Below are 26,485 nucleotides of genomic sequence, written 5' to 3'. Positions count from 1 at the left end.
CGTGGCTGTGTGCAACATTAAATGTTTTAACCACCTCCAGGGAAAATGGGGGTCCCTGGTTGCTAGCTCCGTTATTTTGGGGGGTCGGGGGCTGAAAAGTTTGGGAACCCCTGACTTAGACAACCATACTTAGATTTAGGAAACCATAGACTATAAGGCATGAAGACACAAACCATAGTGCAAACAGATTTTATTGTTGAACCTTCAGTCCAAAGTTGAAAACCCAGTACAAACTTGAAGTACACATTTTATACAAATTTGTGATATTGTTGCATTTGTTGGTTAAGGTGGTTAAAATATGCATTTTGATTGGTATCTTCTAATTTGATCAAGCTGTAGCTGTTGACTAAAAATCCTAATTTTCAAAAAAAAAATCTGTCTAAGCCCTCCCCTTAGTTGAATCAGTACATTCAAGTAGTTTCTCTCCGTCTGCATATGTTTTACCTCCCTCACTTCTCAGTCCTTCCAGCTGATCTCTAGCGTCTCAGCGATGAAGGAGAAGATGTGTGCGTCCTCCTGGATGGCCTTGGCCGTGGGTTTCCCTGCACCGTGTCCACTCTTGGTGTCCACTCTGACCATCAGAGGCTGGCGCTGCAGGGGACTGCTGCCCACGCCGTACTGCAGGGTGGCGCAGTACTTCAGGGTGTGCAGAGGAACAACGCGGTCGTCATGGTCTGCTGTCAGGAGCAGGACGGCCGGGTAAGGAGGGCCCGAGTACGGAGGAGGAGGCAGGTTGTGGAGCGGAGAATACCTGGAGGGAAAGACAGAGGAAAATATGAGGGAAGTCACAGAGGGAGGCGACAATATGGGATTCATAATGAATTTAGCTGTTTGATTCTGCTGAGACTATTTTTGTGAAAGTAAAGCCAGCCACAGACCTTGAGAAGTTTTTAAAGTATTTATATTAGATTTTTCACACTTAAATGTAATAAAGTAAATATTAAAGTATATCCTCTGAAAATAACTCTGTGAGTCATGACTGTCTACAATGGGTGTAACACCCGAGTCCCACTGTCTGTGATGCTTTCAGAGTTTTCAGAGTCATATCTTCACTTTGTTTACATCGCCGGGACGGCCGGCTGACTCCTCCCCTCGTGTATAAAAGTTGTTTAATTGAGGGACTAGAGAAAAGAAGAATAACATACTGTACTCACTGCTTAACTGTGTTTCTAGATCACGCTCATTTCAGGTAAATTTACATGCAGTGTGAAGATACGAGCGTAATAAAGATCACTAGCATTAGCATGCTAACACAACAATGCACCGCAAGTTGTTTTGGTTTCATGCTGGTGCTCAAGGGCGACATCTGCTGGATCAAAAAATTGCATATAAAGCCTTTAAAGACACTTTAGAGACAACATTTTTAATATGGCGACAGCCACTAATGGGCTTCAAAATCCCCCTTCTGCAACCAATGGGTGACAACACTGAGACTCCGTCCATGTTTTATACATTCTATGGGGCATTACCAGATCAAATCCAGTGGGAAGACAAATCCTCATATTTGTTTGTACCGAAATAGAAAGTAATTTAAAACAGTCTGTTTTGCTGATATATGCAGCAATCAGAGCAGAAGTGGCAAAAAAAATGTGGAGAAGTGCTTTGGCTGAGATAATTTATGGAAATGGTAGGCAACTAAATTTTGCACCAATTCACTGTTTGTCTGCTGCTTTACGATTTCTTTTGTAACTGTAACTATTTTTTGCTCACACCATTTAAGAATTCATATTCTACTTTTAAAAATGTTGAACAGTTGTCAATCAATCAATTAAATACAAACAAAGTAACCCACCAAAGAACCAGATTGATTTCACGTTACAATGCCTCAACTGTCCAGGGTAGTTTTGTAAAGACGACAGAAATCAAACTGATTGGCAGATAAATTAATGGAGTTTAACACCAATCATTCTGATATAAGCATTAATAATTTAGACGTGTGCACAGTAAATGTGTTGTAGTGTTTGGCGGTGTTTGTGTATTCGTTCATACTTGATGAGCCACTTGAACTGCTCGGGGTCGTCAGAGCAGCCGTAGTCGGAGGTCCAGGCGTGACCGATGGTGAATTTGTGGAACTTCAGCATATCCATCACCCCCACCTCTGCCACCGCACAGCCAAACAGGTCCGGGCGCTGGTTCACGCACGCCGCTGTATGTGTGTGTGTGTGCATCCCAAAGTTATTATCAGAGAAAACATATTCACATGAACACAACATGCCTGTTTCCTCTGACGACCACTCTCACACACAGAGGAGGAAGGTTTGTGCGGCGCCATATGGCAGCCAGCTTTTGGTAAATGATGAGACTGAGCACTGTTTAATGTGCTGTTTAATAACTTAATTAATTGAAGCTAAGCAGTTAGATGAATTTGACATTAGTAATTATGCCTGAGATGTAATACAAAGAATACACAGCAGTGTGATCAAGGCAGCTGGGAGTAGAGGGGGGGGGGGGGGGGGGGCAGCCATCGAAGCTGGCTCGTAGTTAGCTCGAGACGTAGATGTGCGATATGTTAGAAGCTTTGAGGTTTTAATTGTTTATGATAATGGAGAGTAGATTCAAAGAACAGCAGGATTCATTCTGCACGCTTTTAACTCTTTATTTTGACATGTAATCAACGGTTGCTCGATACGTTTCCACAGTCACTCTCTACCGCTGTAAAACACACACATTAGTCCGGTACTCACCCACCAGCAGTCCTCCATTAGAACCTCCGTTGATGGCGATGCGGCTCGCTGCGGTGTATTTCTCCTGGATCAGATACTCGGCTGCACACTGGAAGTCATCAAAGCCGTTCTGCTTCTTCCCCAAAGTTCCAGCTATAAACACACGACGCCACAGAAAACGTTTTTTTTTTTTTTAAAGACAGAGTCGGTGTAACTTGCGGTGTATATTTAATGTTTTCCCTCTTGTGTGCTCACCTTTGTGCCAGGTGAGGCCGTACTCTCCGCCCCCTCGGATGTTTGCCACGGCCAGGACCCCTCCCAGGTGTCTCACATACAGCAGGTAAGCAACGCTGAAGGGCAGAAAGCCGTGTTAGCGCATAAACATCACAGTGTAATGACAAAATACTACTTTGAAATCAAACTAAGATCAGACTTCAACATTTTATTCATTTAGGATGATGTTTTGTGGCATGACTACACAGGATAATATTCCAGGAGATAACGGGTTCAGTTGATTATAAACTCATCAGTTCAGCTTTTCTAAAAAATAATCATAATAAGAAGAAGAATAATAAGAATAATAATGATAGAAAACTTTGTTAGTCAGTTAACTGATTCATACTCATCTTTGTTTGTTTGGCTTTGCAAAGTGATAACACTGATTTTGATGAGATTATAACAGCATTGGTTCTTACTTGTAGTATGGTTGGATTGAAGCCTCAAAGCCACCGTAGCCGTACAGGAAGACAGGATGAGTCCCGTCCTTCTTTAGTCCCTTAGCGTGAACCAAGAACATGGGGATCTCTGTGCCGTCTTTACTGGGATAGAACACCTGCATGTGTACGAGGAGATGAATAAAACATGAATCATTTGATCATCACCTCTTGAGTCAGTGTTATTAAACGTTAAAGCTCTCATTATGCTTTTTTAAAAATCACACCAGATAACAGTCCTTTAAGCGAAGTGTAGGAATGTACAATCAGCAGATGTGTTTATAAAAACAGGAATAAGAACATAAAATAGATGGTAACAACATGTGCTCTGCTAAATCAGATTGGATAAACAGGGACGTTACCTGGCTGGTCTGGTAGTCGTCTTGCTTGATGCCTTTGACCTCCACCTCCCTGAACACTCGGGGCTCTGGGCTGGACTCGCTCAAATCACAGTGGTAGATGATACCTGGGTTAGAAGGTTAGAAGTTGATGAGTGTTTAAAACCAGGGGGATCTTTTAATGACTGATTATTCATTTATTGAAAAATGTAAAGACTCATTCCTGATTGATGATCAAACCCCAAAAAACTCAGGTTTTCATGAATTTATTCACCTCGGTAATTTTGTGGATATATCATTTAAATCTGTCAACCATCTAAGGGTAATTCTTCTTTTAGGTCTGTGTTTCATGATAGGAAAGTCTTTTATGTGTTGCTCTCTTTAAAGGAGCAATATGTAACTCTGAAAGCGGTACTGCAGTCCAAATTCTAAACATTGGAAAGAGCTGTCTCACTCCGCCCCCACCTCTCTAGAGTGGATGCTCACTCAGGTCACCATGTGGTGGACTCTGAAGCTTCAGTGTTTATCCAGCTCTGCATGGGTCTGTAAACCTTTCTGTGTTCTAACCTCTCTCCATTTTTCAAAAGCATCTCCAATATTGATCCTAGTTTGAGCACGTTTCTGCTCGTGGAGCTTATTAGAAACATGCAGAGGCTTTTTAGGTCGGGTACAATCACTTCTATCTGGACCACTTCTCTTTCCTGCTTCCATCGCTGCAACACCTGTTGGTTAGCCGTTCACCTGAGAAACCGAGGGGCGTCTGAAACGGCCGTGTGGGGGTGCCTTAAAACTGCCTAACTTCATACAGACCTGATTAAAAACTTAGAAGGAGGAGGACATACTGGCTGCTGCATTGTTGTCAGAGAAGCCAGCACTTCAACATAACATTATGATTAAGTAAGATCATTTTATGATTTAATTCAGTAGATATCTTACAGATTTGACCTTTAACCTTGGAAACATAACAGTTTATGATAACATGAGCTTTCACTGTGACTACATGTGTAAAACAACTGATAATGTTGATGCTGACGTGAGACGAATTCTAACTGCCCGCTCCAAAATGTTAAAGTGGAAGTGAAACTAAAGTTGCAAAAACGTGCAGCCGTGTCGAGTTTGAGGCTCTAATTGTTACAAAGCAGCTTCAAGGCTGAAACATTTTCATCCCTTTTGTAAGAAAAGAAAACCATTTCATTCATATTTCTTTTATCAAAGATGATTTTTTTAAAGATCTTTAAGCGACAAGTCTAACTGTTTTATGGATCCTTCTCATGTGGGGTCAGCAAAATGATTTCATGGTAGTGTAAGTTTTGAGTTTAGAGCATCAATTGTACGAGCGTGGTGAAGTGAGAGAATACCTGGCGTAGTGAAGGAGGTAAACTTGTAGAAAAAGTCGGCGTGTTTCTTCTTGCAGCTCACTCCGGAAACAGTGCCGACATCCAGCGGCAGACACCTGACCAGCTGACCGGTGGACAACTCGTACACCTGCAGGATGTCCTTCACGTCATGCAGATAGTTGACCAGCAGATGGTGCTGGTTCACGCAGGAGACGAGGCCTGCAGAGGGATATTGGAGGGAACTGTTTAGGATAGTGAACATGAAGAATGGATTTATGTAGAGCGCAGTAATCGAGGACAACAGTCTCCTCGCTCTTTGTTTGTTCCTCTCCATGTTACTACAAAGAACAATCTTCTTCCTGAAACTGTCATAGTTTATCTTAGTTAGAGGAGTCGTTTCAGGATCATGGGGAAAAAATATAAATATAATGTCAATGGATTGAACATGAAAACAATGATTGGTTCTTGTATTAAAGAGGTCACTGTGACAGGTGGAGCACAGAGATAAAACAAGAATCAGCTGCGGATCAATTTAATCTAACATGATGCATTCTTAGCCTCAGCCAGCAGGGGGCAGTCTAACATCCTGTAAGTGTTAAACATGTCGATGCAGGACACGCTGCACACGATGAATCAGTGGTGATGCGGAGGCGTCCTTCCCTTAATGACTGTTCACCACAACTCTTAATAAGGTTTTCTTTTCAGTGTAATCAGTGTCATAAAAAGGACGATCATTAACCTGATATTACTTTTCTCAACAATCTGATGAGCAAGAGCACTAAGAGAAAAAGGTGTGAAGGTCTGATAGCAGATGTATAATTGATGAAATACAAAGTATCCATTGGCTAAATGATGAGTAACAGGTGAGTAACTGTAGCTCCAACACATGAGCTGCATAGATACAGGAAATGTTTTCTGGTCATGGCATTGAGAGTCTGACACTAACATGAGACCAGAAACTTTAAGAATAGACTTTTGAGATAAAGCTTATCATTAGGGTCTCTGAGAGAGAGAGAGAGAGAGAGAGAGAGAGAGAGAGATTATTGCATGGCCCTATCTGTAAATCTTCATGGAAGATTCTATGGAAGTTACTAACCACATATTTCCCTAGGAGCTCCTGTGGTCCGCTGTGTGGTATATCGTATCGCTTTGCTGACTTGTACTGTCACGTATATGTTGTGGGTTTTTTTTAAACAAAAATAAAATCAGATCCGGCTTTCTTTTATCATACAAACATATCAGTCATCAAGAATCTTTGCTGTGGAAAAAAGTAAAAAAAAGAAAGGCTGATTCTGCAGCATGCTGCTCACACCCTTATCTGACACCTACCCTGCAGAAGCATTTACACTTATTAAAAATAACTATAGAGAAAAAACCTGTATGCTGATGATCCTGTTTGCTTTTGTACATCATAGTGAGACATCAGTGTTACTTTTAGCATACTTCATACACAGTTAGGAGCTTTAAATCCCTTTTTTTATCATTGTAAGCAGAGCACAAATCAATGTCGATGAACTAGTTTTCATTAAAGTATCATTTTGTCTTTAACTATAACTACTTGTGCCAAACATTTCAAAATGTCATCAGTGTGTTATCATGATTTCATTCACTACTTTTTATCCCCCAGTCTCCACATCTTTGTGCGCACAAGAGGAGTTTCAGACGACTGAGGAAACACCTGCTTCTGTTAGAAACTAGGCTACAGTGCTTCATTATACTTTTGATGTGGCAGAAACATGGAAATTCACTGCTGCATGAATCAGTGATTTACCATAGGTTACCATAACTCCAATGAGTCATAAATAAAAAGGTAAGGACAAAGTGCTTATGGACCAAGTTTCACTTTTTTCAGCAGAGTTCCCTGTGACGGAGGCTTTCGACCACTTCCCTGTGTTTGCGGCTGGGCTGTCATCAAAACAGGACAGAAATTCAGCGAAAAAAAATATTGTGCAAGATTTTGAGGGCTGAATTTGTGGAAGTACTTCTCCACGTATTGGCCATCTGCGTACGTCGAAGTCGGTGGAGTTTTCACACGCTCCAACACACAGAGCACAGCTGTCATGCCAACAGTGAGTGAACTTTAAGACGCAGTACTTTTACTCTGAAGAGAACTGATACCTTGACCTTCTAACTTATATTCTTTTCAGAATTCCCCTTTAGTCTCACCCAGGACGTCCTTGTCATGCTGTGGTATGAGGGTAGTCCAGTGCTGCCTGTCTGGTTTCTGGATGTCGATGTTGATGAGGCGGTACCGGGGAGCGTCCAGGTTGGAGCGGAACGTGAAGACAGTCCCCTCATTGGTGACGTACGAGTACTGGGCGTCGAAGTTGTCCACGAGTTTGACCCACGGCAGCAGGCCTGAAGGAGAAAATAAAAAATAAAAAACTCCAATTTAAAAGATGCATTATGTGATCTGTCATTGACGATTTTTAAAGGTGATTCAAATGTTTTTTACATGCAAAAGGAAAAGACAAAAATAAAAATTTTTGCAGCCAGCTTGCATTAGAAAATGTCAAAATCAAGATTTCTATTTACCAGAAAAAAAGGCCAAAAATGAATATTTTGAAATCTGAATCTCTTTTGAAGGTAATTTGAGTCACTGCATGGTCACCCACTTCCCCTGTGCTGATACAGATGAGCTATGAAGGTGTAGGAATGTCAGTGATTGCTGTTGGCCTGCGTGTTAGTTGTCTGTTGAGGTGAGCTTCAGGTATAGCTCACTCAATGTTTTTTATGTGGCCTTCTGTAATTTGTAATTTGTACGTGTTTATTGTATATTGTGTTACATGTTGTTTTGTTGTGTGCACGTTACAGTTACTTTAGTAGGTTATTGGATACGTGCTTTTACTAATACTTGTTTTTGTAGCTTTTAGCAATGTTTGAATTTGTTTTGTTTGTTTAGGGAGCCTTTTATAAAATCTGGCCAGGGACAACAGATGAAAATTAGCCTTTTGGCTAACTCTGGCATATTTACAGAAATGTTTATTAATATGCAATGTCCCTGTAAAATAAAAAAAATAAAAAATAAGAACAGCTCACTTCCTAAGGACAAGTGTTGCAAATTAGTACACCCAACAAACACTATGATACGTGCATTGGATTGATATTTTCAGTTTGTCCATCAAATAAACAATAAATAAACGTATACAAAGCATACATGGATTGGTTTGCGAGTGGACATTAACAGTCAAAGAGAAAGTATTTTTCAAACCCGAGAAATGTTGATAATAATTCTGAGAAAAGTACGTGACACTTTGCAGCAAAAACCGGCAACGATTCTACTTCTTAGAACCTACACCTTTAGCAAAGAACTCTGTCAAAAGAGGAACCTGAGGTGTCGAACGTTTGAGCAGCACTGGTGAAGCCATCTTTAAAAACACATGTTAACTTACAAATCTCCTTTAGCAGCTACATTATTAGCATGAAATGTACAACACACGCCAAACACGCAACCACAAGGATCTCTCTGGTGCAGATAGTAATGCTGGTAACTTTTGCTGTTTTTACTTGTCTGTCTTTTACATGTGATGTGACTGTGATCTGAGCTGGTTGTGCGAGACACATTTTCTTGCAACAACAAAAAAAAGTGTTATCTTATCTTAATGAAGTCATCAGAAGTCACACACAGGCCTCTGACTTCCTTCTGTTCCTGTGATTCTGCTTCTAAAGAAAATATCAGTGTGTTTTGTCTATGAGGTGCTTAGATCTGAATCGGACATTTTCCACAACCTGTGATTCCGTCGGGGAGCTCCTTTAGGTCGCAGTACCACAGCCGGTTGACGGGCTCACAGCCTTCAGTGATGGAAAGAACAGCATACCTGCCATCGTCTGAGATCTGGAAAACACACACGACTCTTCAGAATGGAAGTCTTTTCTACACTGTTCACTGATCTCTATGGATGGATTATGAACTCATCCTAAGTAACCAGGCCAGATAATAACTCCAGCTCAGTAGAATGAGCCGGTGGACTAGTGGTTGGTGTGAGCACCTCACGTACAGACGCAATGGTCCTCTAGGCGAGCAGCCCGGGTTCGAATCGGACCTGTGGCTCCTTTCCTGCATGTCATTCCCCCTCTCCCTCTCGCCCCTGATTTCTGACTCTATTCAATGTCCTGTCTCTCAATAAAGGCATAAAAAGCCACACAAAAAAAAAATAACAATAAAAAAATTAAATTAAATTAAATAAAAATTAAATTAAATTAAATAAAAAAAATAAAAATAAAAATAAAAATAAAAATAAAAATAAAAATAAAATAAAATAAAATAAAATAAAATAAAATAAAATAAAATAAAATAAATCTTCAAAAAAGAACAGCAGTTCTGGGTGCTCCTTGTAGGAGAGCGTTTTATAGTAACATGAATTTTTATTTCAGTTGAGGTGGTTTGAGCATCTGATTAGGATGCATCCTGGGACCCTCCCTTTGGAGGTTTTCCGGGAGGAGACCCCGGGGCACACCCAGAGTTCACTGGAGGGATTATATATCCCATCTAGACTGGGAATGCATCGGAATCCCCCAGGAGGAGGAGCTGGAAAACGTTGCAGGGGAGAGGGACGTCTGGGTTGACTTACTGCGCCTGCTGCCATGATGACCCGACCTCATAAGTTGTAGAAAATGGATGGATGGATTTCATTTCACCACCCCACATTTCTAGGAGGAGTTTTTGCTGCATGTAATTCTGCAACATACCTTTAAAGTAAGCTCTAATGAAGCTTTAGAAGATGTGTGATGACAATAACACATCATATATCATAGATAACTATGGACTCACGGTTGCTGAACTGTGCCACTTAGGATGATCAGGGAACTCCGCAACCAGAATGTCCTCGGACTGTTGGCTGCCGATGACGTGGAAGTAGAGCTTCTGGTTGAGGTTGCTGGTGGTCTCCGTACCTTTAGTGAAACACAGAGAGGTTCAGTTGATCGCAGTTGTTATAATCTTTGCACGTGAATGGTTTTCTTTTAAAGTAGGGCTGGGTACAGTAAATCAAGTTTATAAGAAATATCGATGTAATTTCAAACGAGATATAGCGTAAGGCAATATAATTTATGTTGATAAAGTTGATGCTGCGTCCAAATACAGCCGCCAGTTTGACTTATTCTCCTCTCAGTGTCTCTCCCTCTTCACCCTGCTGCGCCTCTCTCCCTCGCTCAGAAACACTTCAAAAAAAAAAAAACACCTTCATAACAAAATACACAGCTGCATCTTTTTTCTAATCTTCTTTTCTTTTCACTAACAGGTTGTATATTTGATGTTGTTTGTCATGTACATGTTGACATTGTGCAGCTGGCTGATAATAAGAGTGCCTGTGTGACATTCAGCCCATGTGGATTTGACTTTGCTTTTGTTATTTCTTCACAGAACAACATATTGAGATATATAAACAGCTATAAAATACTGAGATGTTTTATTTTTTTATTCTTACTCACCATCTGTTTTTCCTTCCTGGCGCGGGTAGCAGTTGTAAAAGACTCCCTTGGCATCGTGAGTCCAGGCCAAGCAGCTAAATTTAACCCTCTCCAGAACATCCGGCAGGAGTGTGAGGTCATCATCAGCCTTCATGAAACGCACCGTCACCCAGTCTGAACCGCTGCTGCTCAAACCGTACGCAAAGTACTCGCACTCCTCCGACAGACGGCCCACTGGAGGGAGAGAAGGACAAGGTATGGAAACTCTATGTCTTTTTTTTTTTTTTTACTTCTACATGCATAAAATAATTATATAATACTATGTGCAGGGAAAGGTGCACTGCTGCATGACTCAGTTGGCACGGTTGTCTGGTACAGTACCGACACACGATTAGCCCCCCCTCCCGTTTCCCCCACTGGCCTGCACTCAAACTACTCCAGGCCCAAACAGGCCGAGCACATCATCACCTGACGTGTAGTGCTGCAGGCCTGGCACAGGAGCGCGGGACTCTCCAAGTGAGGAAATGTAATATTTGAAGTTTGATCATGTCTAAAGGTGTGACGATAAAAACAAACACAATGTTCAGTTGTAATTTTACATCTAAGTGTAGCTTGACTGATTCATGATATCAACTCGAGCACTGAGAACCATGAAAGAAACATTTCTGCTGCTGTAATAGAAGCCACAGACTGATAGCTGCACAGAGAGCACAACTGCAGCTTCACTGACTTTGTGGTTTATTTTGAGACCTTTTTTTTTCCAGATACAGTCCTCTTACATCATGGATTTCTCTTTAATACAAGGTGGGGAATGGAATATACGTCATGTCCTCGTCCACTGCTCCCGTGCTTGTGTTCTTGCATGAGCAGCTGTGCCGTGCCAAAAGCACACCTCTTCCACCTGTGTCAGGGCCAAAGGAAGCATATCGTGCTTCTGCATGTTGCAGAGCACTCGCACTAGCCACACAACGGATGGAATTTTTTTTTTGTGCACTGTCCCTGATTCAAATAAAGTGATAAACTAAACTAAACACGACCTGGACTTTGGGGGGGTCATAGTGCTCGGGCACGGTACGGGTTGCAAAGTGTGAGTGCCCTTACTCTTTAGAGCCACAGTGCCATCTTCAGAGAGTTTATTCGGGTCAAAGAATACAGTTGCAGGCCCGTCCAGAGAGTCCTGCACGTACAGCACATCCTGGTTCTGGAGACCTTTATTATGAAAGTAGAAATATCTATAAAAAAAAAAGCAGAAAATTAAAACCTTTTTTTACTGTTCTAGATCTGCAAATCAAGTCAGCCACGTTCACGTGTCACAGCGTTTCAGTTTCAGTAAATTGGAAGTAGTAGTACCAACCTGTTCCCTCTCTTGTAAGGGCAGCTGTATTTGGGATAGTCGTAAAGCTCAGTGAGACGCTGCTGGAACTGAGCCCGCACGGCGCACTGCTCCAGGTACGGCATGGTCACTTTGTTCTGCTCCTCCACAAAGGCCTGAGACACACAAGAAAGAAAAAAAAAGAGACAGGACGGATGCAAATTTGAGGAATTTCAGGTGAAGAAAAAGCCTGTGTGTACATGTGTTTGTGCAAACTAGTTAAACAAACCATTGTTTCTGCACTATCCGAGTCCTCCAGCCATGCATACGCATCACAGATCTTGTTTCCATGATAGTCATCCACCTGTAGCAAAGACAGACAAATGTAATTATCACAAGAGCTGGTGGCGTTTTCCTAAGAAGGAGGCCATCACGTTCCTGAGAATTTCATCTTAGCTTTGCATCAATTCAAGACAATTGAGTCAATGTGAAAGTGTTTATGCACGAGTTTGTTATGCAAGACTGTGACACAGTCAGGTATGTTCTTAAAAACACAGTGCTTATCTTTTGAGACTTAGTTACATCAATATTTGGGAATTAAAGACAATACAAATACTCACTGTTAACTTTAAACTTCAAACACAGGTGTACACACACATTATCTCCAGCATTAACTGTGGTGATGTTAATGGAGTTTAAATTCAGAGGAAACGTACTGCGACATCAAGAGGAGGAAGTTTACACAAAATATTACAACACAATCACCTCTTTCCTGATGACTGTTGTGCCTTTAGGCGCTGCTTTGTCAAGAGGCAACGGCTGACAAACAATAACAAGAAATCCATCAAATCAATAAAAATCAAGTCTATAATAGTGATGTTTTTTTTTAAAGTGACAGTGTGTAAGCTTCCCTGATCTCCTCCGGTAGCTCATTCCATAACTCAGGGGCCTGAACAGAAGAGGCTCGGTCACCTTTTAGTTTTGAGGTTATTCCAAGGAATAGGAAGTGATGACCTGGCGGAGGATCTTCAGGTTACATGGGGGCTAGTAGAGGGGGGTCAGGAGGTCAGCAATGTAATCTGGTGCTGACCCCTCTATAAGCTTTAAAAGTGATCCAAGTGATTGCCCTGTATGACCTGGTTAGGAATCTGGCTGCAGCATTTTGGATCAGCTGGGATGAAATGAATGCATGAACTACTGTTTCCACGTCAAGTTACTAACGGATATGAATGGCCAGATTTTTCTTGATAGCATTTTTTGAAGATTGTAATTAAGTAAGTAAAGGTTTTTTTTATATAGCACTTTTAAACCTCACTAAAGTGCTTCATAAATAAAAGCAATCAAACAATTCATACAGAGAGCAAATGTACATAAATAAATCACGATGTCAAGCAGGAGCAAAGTTAAGAAACAAACTAAACACAAGGAAGGGTTTGGGAGTTACATGAAGGTTCGTCTGTATGGGCGAGTTTTTTTTAGATACTTCTTGAAACATTCTGCAGATCTGATGGTTTGTGGGAGTTGATTCCACAGAGTCGGGGGTTACAGCAGCGAAAGCATGATCACCTTTTGTTTTAGAATTAGAGCGGCGGATGGAAAGGAGGCCGTGATTAGATGATCTGAGTAACTGTTTTAATACGTTTGTCAACAACATGGCAGTGGTGAAGACATAGCCCCTCTCTGCAGGGAACTGTCAAGTCAGAGCCTAATGCTCATCCAAATCAGCACATTTGTGGTCATTTCTTAGATTTAAAAATCGATAATTTTCAAAAAAAAAGTCCCGAACACGTTGCACTTTAGTAACAGTCTCTCAAACCAAAACAAAGCTGTTCCTTCAGCTCACTGACTCCCCTCACGCCTCCCTGACTGTTCCGACTGAATTCAGCCGTTTGTAGGTAAGCTTGCATGCTGTAAGTCCGTTTATATTTTTGCAGAGCTGTGTGGGCACCAAGGCAATCGCTGCTCCTGGTGTGTTTGCTAAGTGTTTCTTCAGTTTGATCTCAGCGCTACTACTGAAACATCTCAGCCCGACAGCTGACTGTTTGATCGATGAAAACAAAAACAAAAGAAAAGACTTACTGACTGACATGAGATGTGCATTGATTTAGGAAAATATTACTCATGACATTCTACTCTCTCTCTCTCTTGTTGAATGATTTGACTGTTATTGTTGTTGTATTTAGTAATTGCAAGAAAAATCAAATCTGTACCCAAGAATAAATGTTTAAAGATACTCAAGAATGAGAGAGATTATTCTGTTATGTATCAGATGGTCCAGAGTTTTAATCTTTAAAATGTGTCATTAAATGGCAACATTTAATTTTTATATTTTATTTATAATTATATTTATTATATTTATATTACAGAAATATTCAGAGTAACAGTGAGCCTCATTAGTCTGTGATCGAATATTATTAATTAACTGATGTCTAAAGTGTCTTTGGGACAATGTGTGTGATCAATGTGAGTCTCCTGACTTCCTCCTGTGTCAGTTTAACTCTCATCAATAAGACATTTTCCAACTACTGCTGATGTTTTCCTTCCTCGTGTAACTCAAATATGTACTCTCCACATCAGTCATCGACTCAGCTCTAAAAGCCCTCAGTAATGCTGCATCGTTCGCTTACGCAGCAGTGTCCTGCGCTGTGTCAAACGGGGAACTTTCAGCCATGATGAAGACACAAACGCAGGGTCGCAGTTTCTGCTTAGGACACTGAGGTCGTGTCCTTGTTTGTGGGATATAATCACCTTAAGAGGAGTTTACATTCTGCAATTACACATAAATGACATATGGCGGATTTTGAAAGCTCATTCTGATACTTAAACTGTCGGAGGCAATAAGTAGTACCCACAGCGATCCTGAAACTGGAGCTGAAATAGTTAAATAACGAGAGATTTTCAATGCAAAAATGTCAAGATATTCACTTTTTTTTTAATTAATGACCAAATCATCTCCTGGATATTTCTAAGTTTTGGACAGTCTATTGGATTAATCAGGCAATGTAAAGGGGCCGGCTGTTTTAATTTAATTTAATTTATAATTTTTGTTTGTCAGGTCTGTTTTATTTTTTTATTTTTTTGTCTTGTATTGTTTTATATAATTTATTGTCTGGTATTGTACTGTTGTAAAACATTTGAAAACAATAAAAATGTTGGTCATAAAAAAAAGAAAAAAAAGAAAAGAGGCCGGCTGTTTTTCTATTACTGCTTAACGAGGCGATAGATTGCAATTTAATTATTTAATCCATGAGATCATTAATCCACTTATCCAATTTAAATAAGAACAGAAAACACCGGTGATAAATATGAATGAGTAATTAATTATGGTGATTTACACATTTAGTCCCTAAAAAACATTTATACTGACATAGAGATGGACATATATGCAATTAGAAAAACAACTAATGTGCAATATTGTGCTGCAATTCAGTAATAAAAATAAATAAAATCATAAACTAGGAAGCAGTAATTCTATATTCAATCTAAACCTTTAAAGCAGCTACTTATCTAACTGAAGACAATGTTTTAATCAGCATTTAACTAACAGATTGGTTTGCTTCAGACAGCTTTAAAGGAAACATAACTTTCCAAAGTGATGATAATTCAATAAATACGAAAACAAAAATCAGATTGCGTTGGCCTGTGTGGTGTTGTGTTGCGTTCAGGGAACTGGAGCTGTGCTGGGGAGGAAGGGAAAGCGATGATTCACTTTTGTGTGGTATGAAGCAGTGGTCAGGGAGGAAAGCTGGATGTGAAAGAGACACTTCTTTAAAGTTGCTTGTTCGCGGAATAGGCGGAATGTGAACTTATTTTGGTCTTAAAGTTTTGTTTTTCTTTCTCCGCTCACTCTCCGTTTCGCCTTTTCTAACTCTGCTCCCGCATGACTCGTCTTTCTCTTCCTGGTCTCGTTTTCCCTGCTCGTGTTCTCGCGACACCTGCCATTCACAGAACAACACAGACAGAGAAAAGAAAGAGAGAGTTAAATAAAAGGACTCAACACTGACCTTACTCTCATCTCTACGTGCAGCCGGATAATTAAACGCCATTGCGGAGTTTCTTAGTCTTCCTTTTTTTCTCTCGCGGTGTCTTAAAGTTCCCGCTGTGTGTGTTTTTTATTCTCTTTTTTTTAAAGTTCTGACTTCAGCGTGTCCACTGAGTCAATGGAGACGGGAAATGAAAGTGAAAGCATTTTTACTCATCCACGTACACACACACACACACGCACACGTTTTGTACAACCCGCCTGCTGCTTCGCCTGTTTATTATCCCGGAAGTGATACGTCATCACGGCAAGTGAAGGCATACGTTGTTGTTGTTTTTTTTTTTTTAGATAAATCATGTGATAAAAATATTAAATGTTTAGCCTAAAACATTTATCACATCAACTTCAAAATCTATAGTCTGAGAAGCCGTGAGTGTTATAAAATATAACCTACAATTTATCGTTGGGATGCGAGTCTGAACTTGACAGATAAATAAAGAAAAGGAGACATTTTTGCAGCTAACCTCTAATTCGGCATGGCATCCAAATCTAGTCCTGAACGGGCAACATTAAAGAGCCCATATTCTGCCCTTTTTGGGGTTTGTATATTTAATCTATGTTCCTACTTTTTGTACGTTCACAATAGATAAAGTCTGAAAAAAGTGTCTGTTTTCATGAACTGCTCCTCCTTGCTCCCTCTACGCTCTGAGTCCGTCAGCTACACTCTGTTGAGCCCACACTGTTAGACCCCACGTGGGCCAAGTCTGCTCTGATTGGTCTGCCGATCCGCTCTGTCGTTATTGGTCAGTTGCTCAGCGCGCTTCTTGGAAATTTCAACATGAGCTGCAGGGTTTGCCACAACGAGCCAATGGGCTTAGATCAGTGACATCACACTGACAATGATGTCACACTGACACATTTTTATCGAGGGGGGCTAGAACCGAGCGTTACATGCGGCTAATGCTACAGCTAACAGGAGGACGTAGGAGAAGCCACATTTCCGCGGACTTTGAATTTTTGCACATAGATGTACCTAAACATGCACAGGACACTTGGAAAACACACTAAAGAGCAGATAAAACCAGAAAAAGCAGAATATGGGACCTTTAAAGGCAGAGTCGTAAACTTTATCCTAGAAAATAAAATATAGGAAAAAGTTATGCTACTCAATCATCACGTTTGGACTCACCTCTATAGCCTACATGTGTCTGCAGAGACCCCGGCCTCTACCTGTAACTTCATGTTCTGCTATTTTTGGTTGACACGGGACGTTTCTGGAGGGGAGCTGGTGTGTTACCCACAGCCAATTACAGCACGCAGGTGAGTTTGGGGGGTTGGATACAATTTAGCAATTGAACGCGATTCAATCTGGTGAATATTACGGACGTGGACGTAGCGACAAAGAAGAAGAAAAAACATATTCATAGTGAGGCCAAACGCCAAGCAGATAAAGCTTGTTCCAAAGTAACGGGTGTACCTTCGGTTGGCTTGTACCTGCAGACGGGGAGTTGGCCTGCTTTCTGTTGGACAGGCAGGTGCCAAACACCTGCGGTTAGCTTGTGATAGCATGCGCTAGCTTGCAGTATGGTAGGTACAAGCAGTAAACAAGCAGTGAGTGTGCGCTTCTGGTGGTGCTAAACCCAGGGGGAGGGGCCAAAGTTTTAATGATGTGTTAACAAGCTGCAACAAACATTTCTAATGACTCTACCTTCAAGTTATTGATGATTTTAAAAAAATACACAAAAAGAAATCACTGAAACCATGCAGGGCTTTTTAATGACACCTGATAGATGGGGACGCTGGTGGTGCAATGGTTAGTGTGCGCGCCCCATGTATGGAGGCTGTTGTCTCAGGCGGGCGGCCCGGGTTCGTTGCCCATCTGTGGCCTCCTTCCTGCATGTCATTCCCCACTCTCTCTCTCTCTCCCTGATTTCCAACTCTATCCACTGTCCTGTCTATCCATTAAAGGCACAAAAAGCCCCAAAAATAAATCTGATAGGGTTAGGGTTACATTTTTTGATCCCCAAAGAAAATGGCTAAAAATGAAGTTTTGTGATGTTTTTATATAAATCAATAAATCCCTTTGTCTATGAAAAGTTAATATAAAAATTCAGAATTACACTCCTAATTTCTCCAGATACAAAGGACACATCTTAATATATATATATTTATATATATATATATATATATATATATATATATAAATAAATGAGTCCGTCGCCTCCAATGAACCCATCTTATCATAGCTCCACTTCATCTGAATCTGTCTGTTTTAATCTCCATCAGGTCCAGGGGTAAAACAACATGTTGAGACAGTGTGCATCTTGGATTAAGTTGGATTGAGAAGTAGGGACTGAAACACACACAGAGAGAGAGAGAGAGAAACAAAAACAGAGGTTCAGACGTGTAATCTGTCTAATCCACAAAGCTGTGAAAACTACTGTGGAGAAAAAGGGGGGAGGATAAAAAAGAAGGGGAATGATGGTGGGCGAGGAGTTAGAAAGAGGGCTAATTTCTAACTAATTTAGCTAAGGTGATTAAGTGAGACTGGCTTGATGAGAAAATAAGCTGTTAGAGGGCCTCTGACCTTGTTTCAATGTATTTACCTCAGTATATAACTATATACAACACTCCAGGAAAAAACGATTGCAAGTTATTACTATTATTCATAATAATTTCACATTTCTTGTATTTGTTTTTATACCAAAAAAGGAAGCCAAGCAGCACCTGTTTGTCATAAAAACAGGATGTTGTTTGATAAAAAGCTCATAAGCTATGAAAATGTACGAGGAAATGACTAGGGTATAACATTTCTTTTTATCCTTTGATATTTTTTGACGTCATTTTTTGGTTTTAATCGAAGGCTGCAAACACAATGAATTTGCATTTAATGGATTTTTCATGAGATATGAAGAACCTTCTCTGAATTGCAGAAGCACTGATGACAACATTTGATCACAAATTAGCCCACTTAGCGCGGCGATGAATCATAGCGTTGGTGATTACCTAACAACTGTGTGGCAGTAAGTGCTTTAATTGGCCATAAAGTCTGCGGAAGATCCCTAATCTGCTGGGCCAGCGGGGATGAAAGTGGACCAGGCCAAGCCAAAGGCAGATGGGGCTGTTATGGAAGCAGATATTCGGGGCCCCAGACAGCCTGAGCCATCTTTGAGCCCTGGCTATAGTCTGGCTGGGGCCCTGCCGTGGCTGGATTTGGCCGGCGCGGCGTGCTGTGCAGATGGGCACTGATTGGCTGGAGAGACTGCAGGTAGTTTGCCAATCTGTGAAGAACAGAGAGATTAGATTAGCCATGTCAGATTACAGTAGCGCACAGTCACAGACGGTGTCATCTGACAGCGACTCAGCTCCAGACTCGCCCACTGAGAGAGAGAGAGAGAGAGAGAGAGAGAGAGAGAGAGAGAGAGAGAGAGAGAGGAGAGCAGCGGAGACGGGAGGAGGCAAGTTGTTGAAAAAAAAAGTGTGCAAAGGAGTGAGAAGAAATTTAGAAGCTGAAGAAGAAACAGCGACTTGAAAAATAAGACGTCATCCTGCGGTGAGAACTTCTCCAAATGCTGCAGCAGTCAAAAACACACACATCTGCATATTGCAAATTGAAGAAGTAAAAAATCAGCATCTCCATGTAAACACACATAAACACACACACACACACACATAAACACACACACACACACACACACACACACACACACACACACACACACACACACTCACACACACACAAGCGAACAACATGATCCACCCCCCCGCCCCTGCCACGCTCCTCAACAGATGGCGCGGAGTGCAGCCACTGAAACACATAATCCGTTATTGTTCTGAATATCTTGATTATTTTTTTCCTGGTTGTCATTTCAAAAATCATACACAAATCACCCGCTAACCTTAGCTTGATCCCTGGCTTACACCGCCGCTCCCAAGCTAATATCTTTTGGCTCAGGGCCCGAAAGCGCCGTATTGTAATATAACCGAGAGTGCCATTCCATAAGCTTCTCATTTTAGAAATTGACAATGTACAGATTTGTTTTATTTAGAGAGCATAACAAGAGGCTTTCGGGGGAGATTTGAAGAAGGTGTTTACACTGGCTGGATTGTGTCGTTTGCTATTTCCAGATGGCTTTAATCCACAGATGCTTAAAATGTTTTTTTATATCCCCCCCCCCCATTTAACAAATTGTAAATATATGATGCTTCACCTTAAGCAGTGCTGCTGCTCATCTGTTTATTCAAAGTTGCCTACTGTGACAATAAAATGCTGAATGATTTGAGTTATAACTTTTTTTTTTGTGCATTCACTCTTAACAATCGTTTTTTCTTGACAACACAAACTGATAATTTCTCTGACCGGCCCTTTCCTAAATTTATTCTAATTAATTCCACAAGCAGCTCAGTTCGACCTTAAATGAGTGAAAATCGATGAAGACCCGTGGTGGTAGTCGCGGCCTGATGCCGAGTATTGATCTGTGGTTAATGTTTTTGTTCTGTGGTACGCATGACGCCCCAGTGACAATAAAAGACCAGTGAGATTAAGACAATTAGGGGGGTTGATTGTTATCCAAAAGACGAGTAAGAGAAGAAGAAGATTAAATGAGAAGATTTAGGTCAAAGTGGTGATGTCCAGAATATAAGGAAGGAGGAGGGGCAGGGAAAAGGAGGAGGGCAAAGGAAAAAAGGTGGGAGGAGGCGGAGGAAGGATTGGGGTCAGAGAAAACTGATGGCTGAGGCCTGGGAGGTTGCTGTTTGTTGACTCGGGAAGAGAGTGATGGTGGGGGGGGGGGGGGAGAGGCTTGGCAGGACTCCACTGGCACGAGCTGGGGTGTTACCTTGTGTACTTTACCTGCTTTCCACAGTGGGCTGGACACGCCTGTCTGGGGATTTTCCTTATCCGTCTAGACTTCTGAATCAGCACTGGCTATGTTCATGTTTTTCTTTTTCTCCCCCTCACTCTCCCCCCCCAATGTTCCCTTCTTTTCTTGAAAGCCTAATTAGCAGACATTTTTATTGATCCGCTGGATTTGGTGCTGAAATCCCCCCTTCTCTGTCTGCCAGACAGATATTGGCTAAAGTCCTCCTCTTTAGCTGTTGGTCTGTGAGATTGTGTAGGAGGGAGGGGGGGGGGGGGGGGGGAGTTGGGGCCCACCTGTTGACCACAAGCCAAAAGCGTGCAGACATCACCTCTTTCTTATCCCCGTTCTCCCCATCCTCATCTTTAAGTCTCCCAGAGACCTCTGACCCCCACACCTTAGAGCCTTTGGACCTCGTTTTAGTTCAGGGGCCTTCTTCATAAATTACATGTTAGCAAAGCTATAATTAAGAGTTTGAGCTTGGAGGGTCTCATTAGTTCACAGAAAAAAGTCAGGATGGGATAAACACAATCTGATAGTTGACACTGGACAGATTATGAAAGCATTAGAAATCTAATTAGCCACCATGAACAGGAGCTGAATTATGGAGCTGAAGCTGACATCCGCAGGGATTTCAACTATATCTAAGTGGGGTCAACTGGAGCAAAAAACACAGATATTAGCATAAATGATATTTATGGCTCCATGTAACAAACATCAGTGCATGACACTCATGGAAACACAGGTATTTGTAGGTACTTCAGTTTTTAACCTTCTAGTTCTTTTAATTTAGGAGAAATACTATACACCTTTTCTTCATCTGCATATCAAACAGGTCTAAATACTTTCGGTTTAAGATATTGCAACAAATAAACTGTTCTAAAATACATGCAACAAAAAAAATCCCAATATCAGACACAACCACTCTGTCTTGTAACCCTGTAAATGAAGTTCCTATAGTCAAATATCTACAAGTTGTTAACAATTGTTCGTAGGAGTGAAACCCCCTTTTTTAATATGCAGATGTTTTCACTGAGGTAAATATGAGGAGGACGCAAAGAGGAACATAAGAGTGAAAAAAATCATTAAAAGTTTGCATAACTCAAAAACCAACTCGCAGAATTCAACAAAATATGCTCCACAATTCTCAGCACCATTTTGATGCCGGTGAGTTGATGCCACAGCAGAACCAGGCAGGTAATCGAGGAGGAGAGAGGAAATCAACACAACAATTTTAATGTAATTTACAAACAGTCTGTATTTGGCAATCATCATGTTAGCACCCATACAAAGTGAAAAACAAAACAAAAACAAACAAATAACCAAAACCAAACATCGTCACCATGTGTACTATCTATCCCACCAGTTTTATTTTACATCATTTTGTTACTATACTGTCCCCATGTTTGTCTTTGTCCTGTTTGCTCATTTACTTATTTTGTCCCTCTTTCGAATTCATTCATTTTATTTACTGACCCTTTTCCTTTTGTTTTGTTTGTTTCTTTGTTTTTGTCTAAATCTGCTTGCAAAACTGTATCGTACCACAGTTCCCCTCTTGTTTGTATCTCTTTTTTTTTTATTATCGTGAGTGTGTGTATGCACGTTTTGGTGAATAAAATTTAAAAAAAAAAATGTTGCATAGCTAAGGACATTTTTCACAATTTCCTGTGTGTAAGTGTTTAGAAGCAGCTCCATGAAGTGTGTGGTACAGTAACTTTTGTGTTCAGCTTAAAGTGGACTTACTGTTTGGACTGTTTGCTGAGGTAACCTGTAAGGTCTATTCATTTCATGTATCTAAGACACATTCCTACAGCTGTAGTTATGAAATAGCCATTCTCATTTGGCGACCTGTTTCCGTCTGTTGAATTGCTGTTACTGACATGTGAATGTAATTGTTTAAATGTTTCTGTGACTGTTTCCTTTATGTTGTCTTTGGTTTCTCTCAATGGCTCGGTAGGCTGTGAAACTGAATGGCCCTTCATGTGATTAATTAAGTTGTCTGAATCTGAATCTAAACTAACAGAAAGATGTCTCACATTGTTCGGAAAATGTGATTCATTTTTGCTTCAAGCTGTCCTTGTTTGAAAGAAGTCTGGTTTTGCTATTTACAGAGGATTTAAAGTCCCACAGTTGTGAAATATATGAATTTCTCAATATTTCAAAGGCCAAATTCCGAGAATTGGGAATAACTGTATAGGTTATGGAAAACCTGATGGGTGCAGGGAGCATGTGCCTGCAAGTCTGACACTGAAAACCAGTGCCTCATTAGTCAGTGTCTTGCGCACCTCTGCATTGCTCACAATGTGAACCAGCACTTCTCCAGCTACCAAAAGCAATTTACACATCTGGTCCACAACAGAGCTTAAAAACCAGCAACCCTTTGGTTCCCAACCCAAGGGTGTGTGTGTTATATGTTCCCCTTCTTGCTCCACCAGCTGAGAGCAGAAGTATGAACATCGAGTCAAAACTGTGACAATCACAACATCAACTTACACCAGAATCTCACACTGTCAGAATACATTACTAAAGAAAGTATTCCAAAGGTGAGAGCTAAACACTCATCGTGTGTTTGAGTTAAAGAAAATCCAACAGAGCTGACAGCAAGATGAATATCAATACAAAGAAATATACCATTGTTTTTTCTCTTTATTTAACCGATGTACATATGTTTGATTTTTAACTTCTTGTTATTTTTGATAATTATATTCCTGTTTCTGTTCTGTTGTGACAAAAAAAATGTCCCCCATGGGGGATCAATAAAGTTTATCTTTATCTTTATAATGCAAATGTGTTTGTTAATGACACATAAGGACATTTACCCTATTTACTGAAAGTCAATGAGCAAGGGTTTTGTTTTTGTTTTTTTACCAGCAGCAATCCTCCGATTTAATTTAGAAGTGTTGCAAAGTCCCCAACATAGAAACCCATATATGTTTACAGACCTGATGATGATATTGAAGATAAGGATGTTGTTTTTGAGCAGAGGCCTCATTTTCATCTGCTGTTTTGCTTCCTCTTCTGTGATGGCACGCAACCTCCAGAGAAGGTGTGAAAATGAGATGGTTTATTTGGGGTCTGTCACAGTCACTGCGAAAAAAAATAGTTTACTCTACAGTTACTGGTGAGAAAGTGTGAGCTCTCGCTTAGTTTTGGCTGTAAAAGGATAATCAGACATGCAGGAGCTTGAAAAGTGTCAGATTTGACATTTTCTTCTACTTTATTACAGGTTTTGATTTTGATTGCATTTCACACAGTAACAGTGAATAACTGATAGGCAGTGTCAGTTTGTAGCAACCATTTGGCAAAAGAAATAGACACACATAAGCAATGCATGCACTGACTAATTTCTACATGCAATGCAGTGTGTCTGAGGAACTAAGATGCACTGGTTGTCTTGTATTACACCCTGGTTTTGGTGGATACTCAAATTCTCATTGGCTGCAGTCTTTTCTTGACACGGAAGCTGCAAAAGCACACTGCGCCTCTAAATCACTAACACTTGGTATCACATAAGTGATCACCTCGTGTCTCATTAGCTACTTAAGGCCGCAGCCTGGCTATCTGTTTTCCATGAACTTCTTTAAGTTGGTTTTAAAAGAATGAAATGTCTGGCTACCTAGGTAGTGCTCTTGTAAAACATGCTGCCAGATAACTTGACTTTTATGTATCTCATGAGCGGTTATGTTGACTTTGAATCTTGCTAGCATACAGGTAGTACATACCATTATGATACATTGATAAATACAGCCTACAGTTTTAATCTACAGCCAGCGAAAACTGAATGAAAGCAGGATAAGTATGAATCAAAATGATATACATTTCTAAGGCCATGAACAGCTTGCAGATAAAAAAAAAAACAGCCGGTAAAAACCCTCTACTGCTCCTCATCCCCTTAAGTTATGTCACCTTTTTAAAAGATACCCCATGACAACCAGTATTTTAAGCAGGATGTCACACCTATAAAAGCCTAGGGGTAAGATTTATTTCGAAGCTATCTCAGCTGCTGCATCACCTCAAGTCTTGGTCGTGTGGGCTCAGGCATAGCTTGTGGAGGCGAGTGCTGGTCATAGTTATTCTGGGTGTCACAGAGAAAATTACATGGCAGAATACTCCTCCTCAGAAAACTCCTCCGTTTTGAAAAAATAATCCCGTCCACAAACGCTTAATTCTCAAAAACATCTGCATGCACTTGAAATAGCAAAACACACTGCCAAGTCCAAAACGATGTTCTTGACATGCAATCATTTTCTTGCCATTCCCTCTGCAATGACCAAAGTGGTCCATTCAGGTGCCTTTGCACGCCAATAAATTGGGAGAGCAACTGTGCATGTATGTGTTAGCATGTGAAAAATCCAATTAGCAATGTTAACACCAGCGCTAGTGTGGTTACATCTGCCATTGCACTGATCTCATGGTAACAAAAAGTGACAGCGTTGTACAATGACCTCAAACGGAGGAGAAATCTGTGCACAGTGTGACGTTACAAGCCCCAAAACTCCATTTTCCCCGTCTACACATAAACACCTTAAAATGTGAAAATCTTTACAAAATCTAAAACACAGATTGCGTGTGTGCAAAAGGGCTACATCATCAAAAATACCCTCCTGCTGCATGTGTGAACTCGGCCTATGTCATAACATTGTGGGAGCTTTCACATCAAAACACTTGATCTTGCTCGGGTTAATGTTCAACCTTTATTGAAATGATTGGACCCTTTATTGTCTTAATCTCTCTCACTGCATGACCAGATGTGAAAGTGACTGACAAATCAAGTCAAGCCCTACCAAAGAATTGTCATGTTTATTCACTATGAACATGAAGAATTTCCAATGGATTTCCAAAGAAAGAAGAGAAAGAAGCAAAGGAAGGTATGAAGTTACAATCTGATGTAAGAAAACGATATCAAAAACATTTTTGATCTTAAGACGGATAAAGAAAAAAAAGGAGGATTTAAGTCGGTTGTTTTTTTCAAACCCCCCTCTGGAAACAACACTTCTAAGGGCAAAGGTTTTTTTCCAGAAGATTAAACGTGAAGATGCTTTAGTGTTTCAAATCATACCTGGATTATATACATTGACCCCTTTGGCCGTTAGACAACATATAGGATTTTTATTTCTGTATGTGAACATGATTGCTTCTGTAAGCTTTAAAGCGGTTCTCATCTGTCATTTTATTGCCATAGGCCTCTTCCAGGGAAATTAGTTCCTCCCCCCTGAAGTAACTGAACAGGTCTAACGAGTTCTACAGTATTTTGTACAAAAACGGAGGTGAAGAAACTGGAAATGAAACACGATTCTTTCAAGGCTTTTAAGTTAGAATAAGGGTGCATCCTTTTAAAGAAACATTATTAATTATTTTATGAATAGAAAAGAAAAGTTCTCTAAAGACCAAATTACCAGCTGATCACAATTAGGAGCCCAACCACTTAAGACGTCTACCCATTAAGCCTAACAAAAACGCAGCTCCAGGAAAACAACAGAGATGAAATTCAATAATGTAATCTTACATATTTAAGGTTCAACCAGCGGGGATAATCCTCCTGGTTAAAGGGATCTGAGTGAAAACTAAGCTGGCCAGCGTCAGTAAACAACAACACCGGTTTTTTCATGTTTCTCTTGGCTTCTTCCAATAGGTCATCTACTTCCTGGAGAAGTCGCCCCTAGCAACAGCTGCAATGCTGCATAACAATGCATTATCTGACAAATAATCCTCTTTTTTTGTTTCCTGAGATCTGCCGCTCAGCTGTTTACTGTTTACCGCGGTGGAGCGGGAAAAACACACAGAGGGAGGGGGAGCACCAATGGAACGAGAGGGATAGCAGGATATAAGAAACGATTAAATGTGTCTTCACCTCTCTCTTAGTTCCAATGTA

At 40.7% G+C, this 26,485-nt stretch overlaps 1 protein-coding gene across 1 annotated transcript; it reads right to left on the bottom strand.

Annotated features, from left to right (window-relative positions):
- Positions 1-173: 173 nt before the first annotated feature.
- Positions 174-16,037, bottom strand: LOC109997825 (prolyl endopeptidase). The gene is made up of 15 exons (XM_020652438.3): positions 15,777-16,037; positions 12,062-12,136; positions 11,815-11,948; positions 11,562-11,692; positions 10,482-10,694; positions 9,823-9,944; positions 8,781-8,886; positions 7,218-7,409; positions 5,073-5,270; positions 3,739-3,842; positions 3,359-3,495; positions 2,919-3,013; positions 2,685-2,816; positions 1,990-2,146; positions 174-751 (listed from the first exon to the last, which is right to left on the bottom strand). The coding sequence occupies exons 1-15, from the start codon at positions 15,816-15,818 to the stop codon at positions 457-459; spliced, it is 2,133 nt and encodes a 710-aa protein (XP_020508094.2). The 5' UTR covers positions 15,819-16,037; the 3' UTR covers positions 174-456.
- Positions 16,038-26,485: the final 10,448 nt, after the last annotated feature.

Source organism: Labrus bergylta, chromosome 19, assembly GCF_963930695.1.
Source record: "Labrus bergylta chromosome 19, fLabBer1.1, whole genome shotgun sequence".
NCBI classification, from domain to species: domain Eukaryota; kingdom Metazoa; phylum Chordata; class Actinopteri; order Labriformes; family Labridae; genus Labrus; species Labrus bergylta.
Note: the sequence above shows the minus strand (reverse complement) of the source record. Positions and strands in the feature narration are given on the sequence as shown.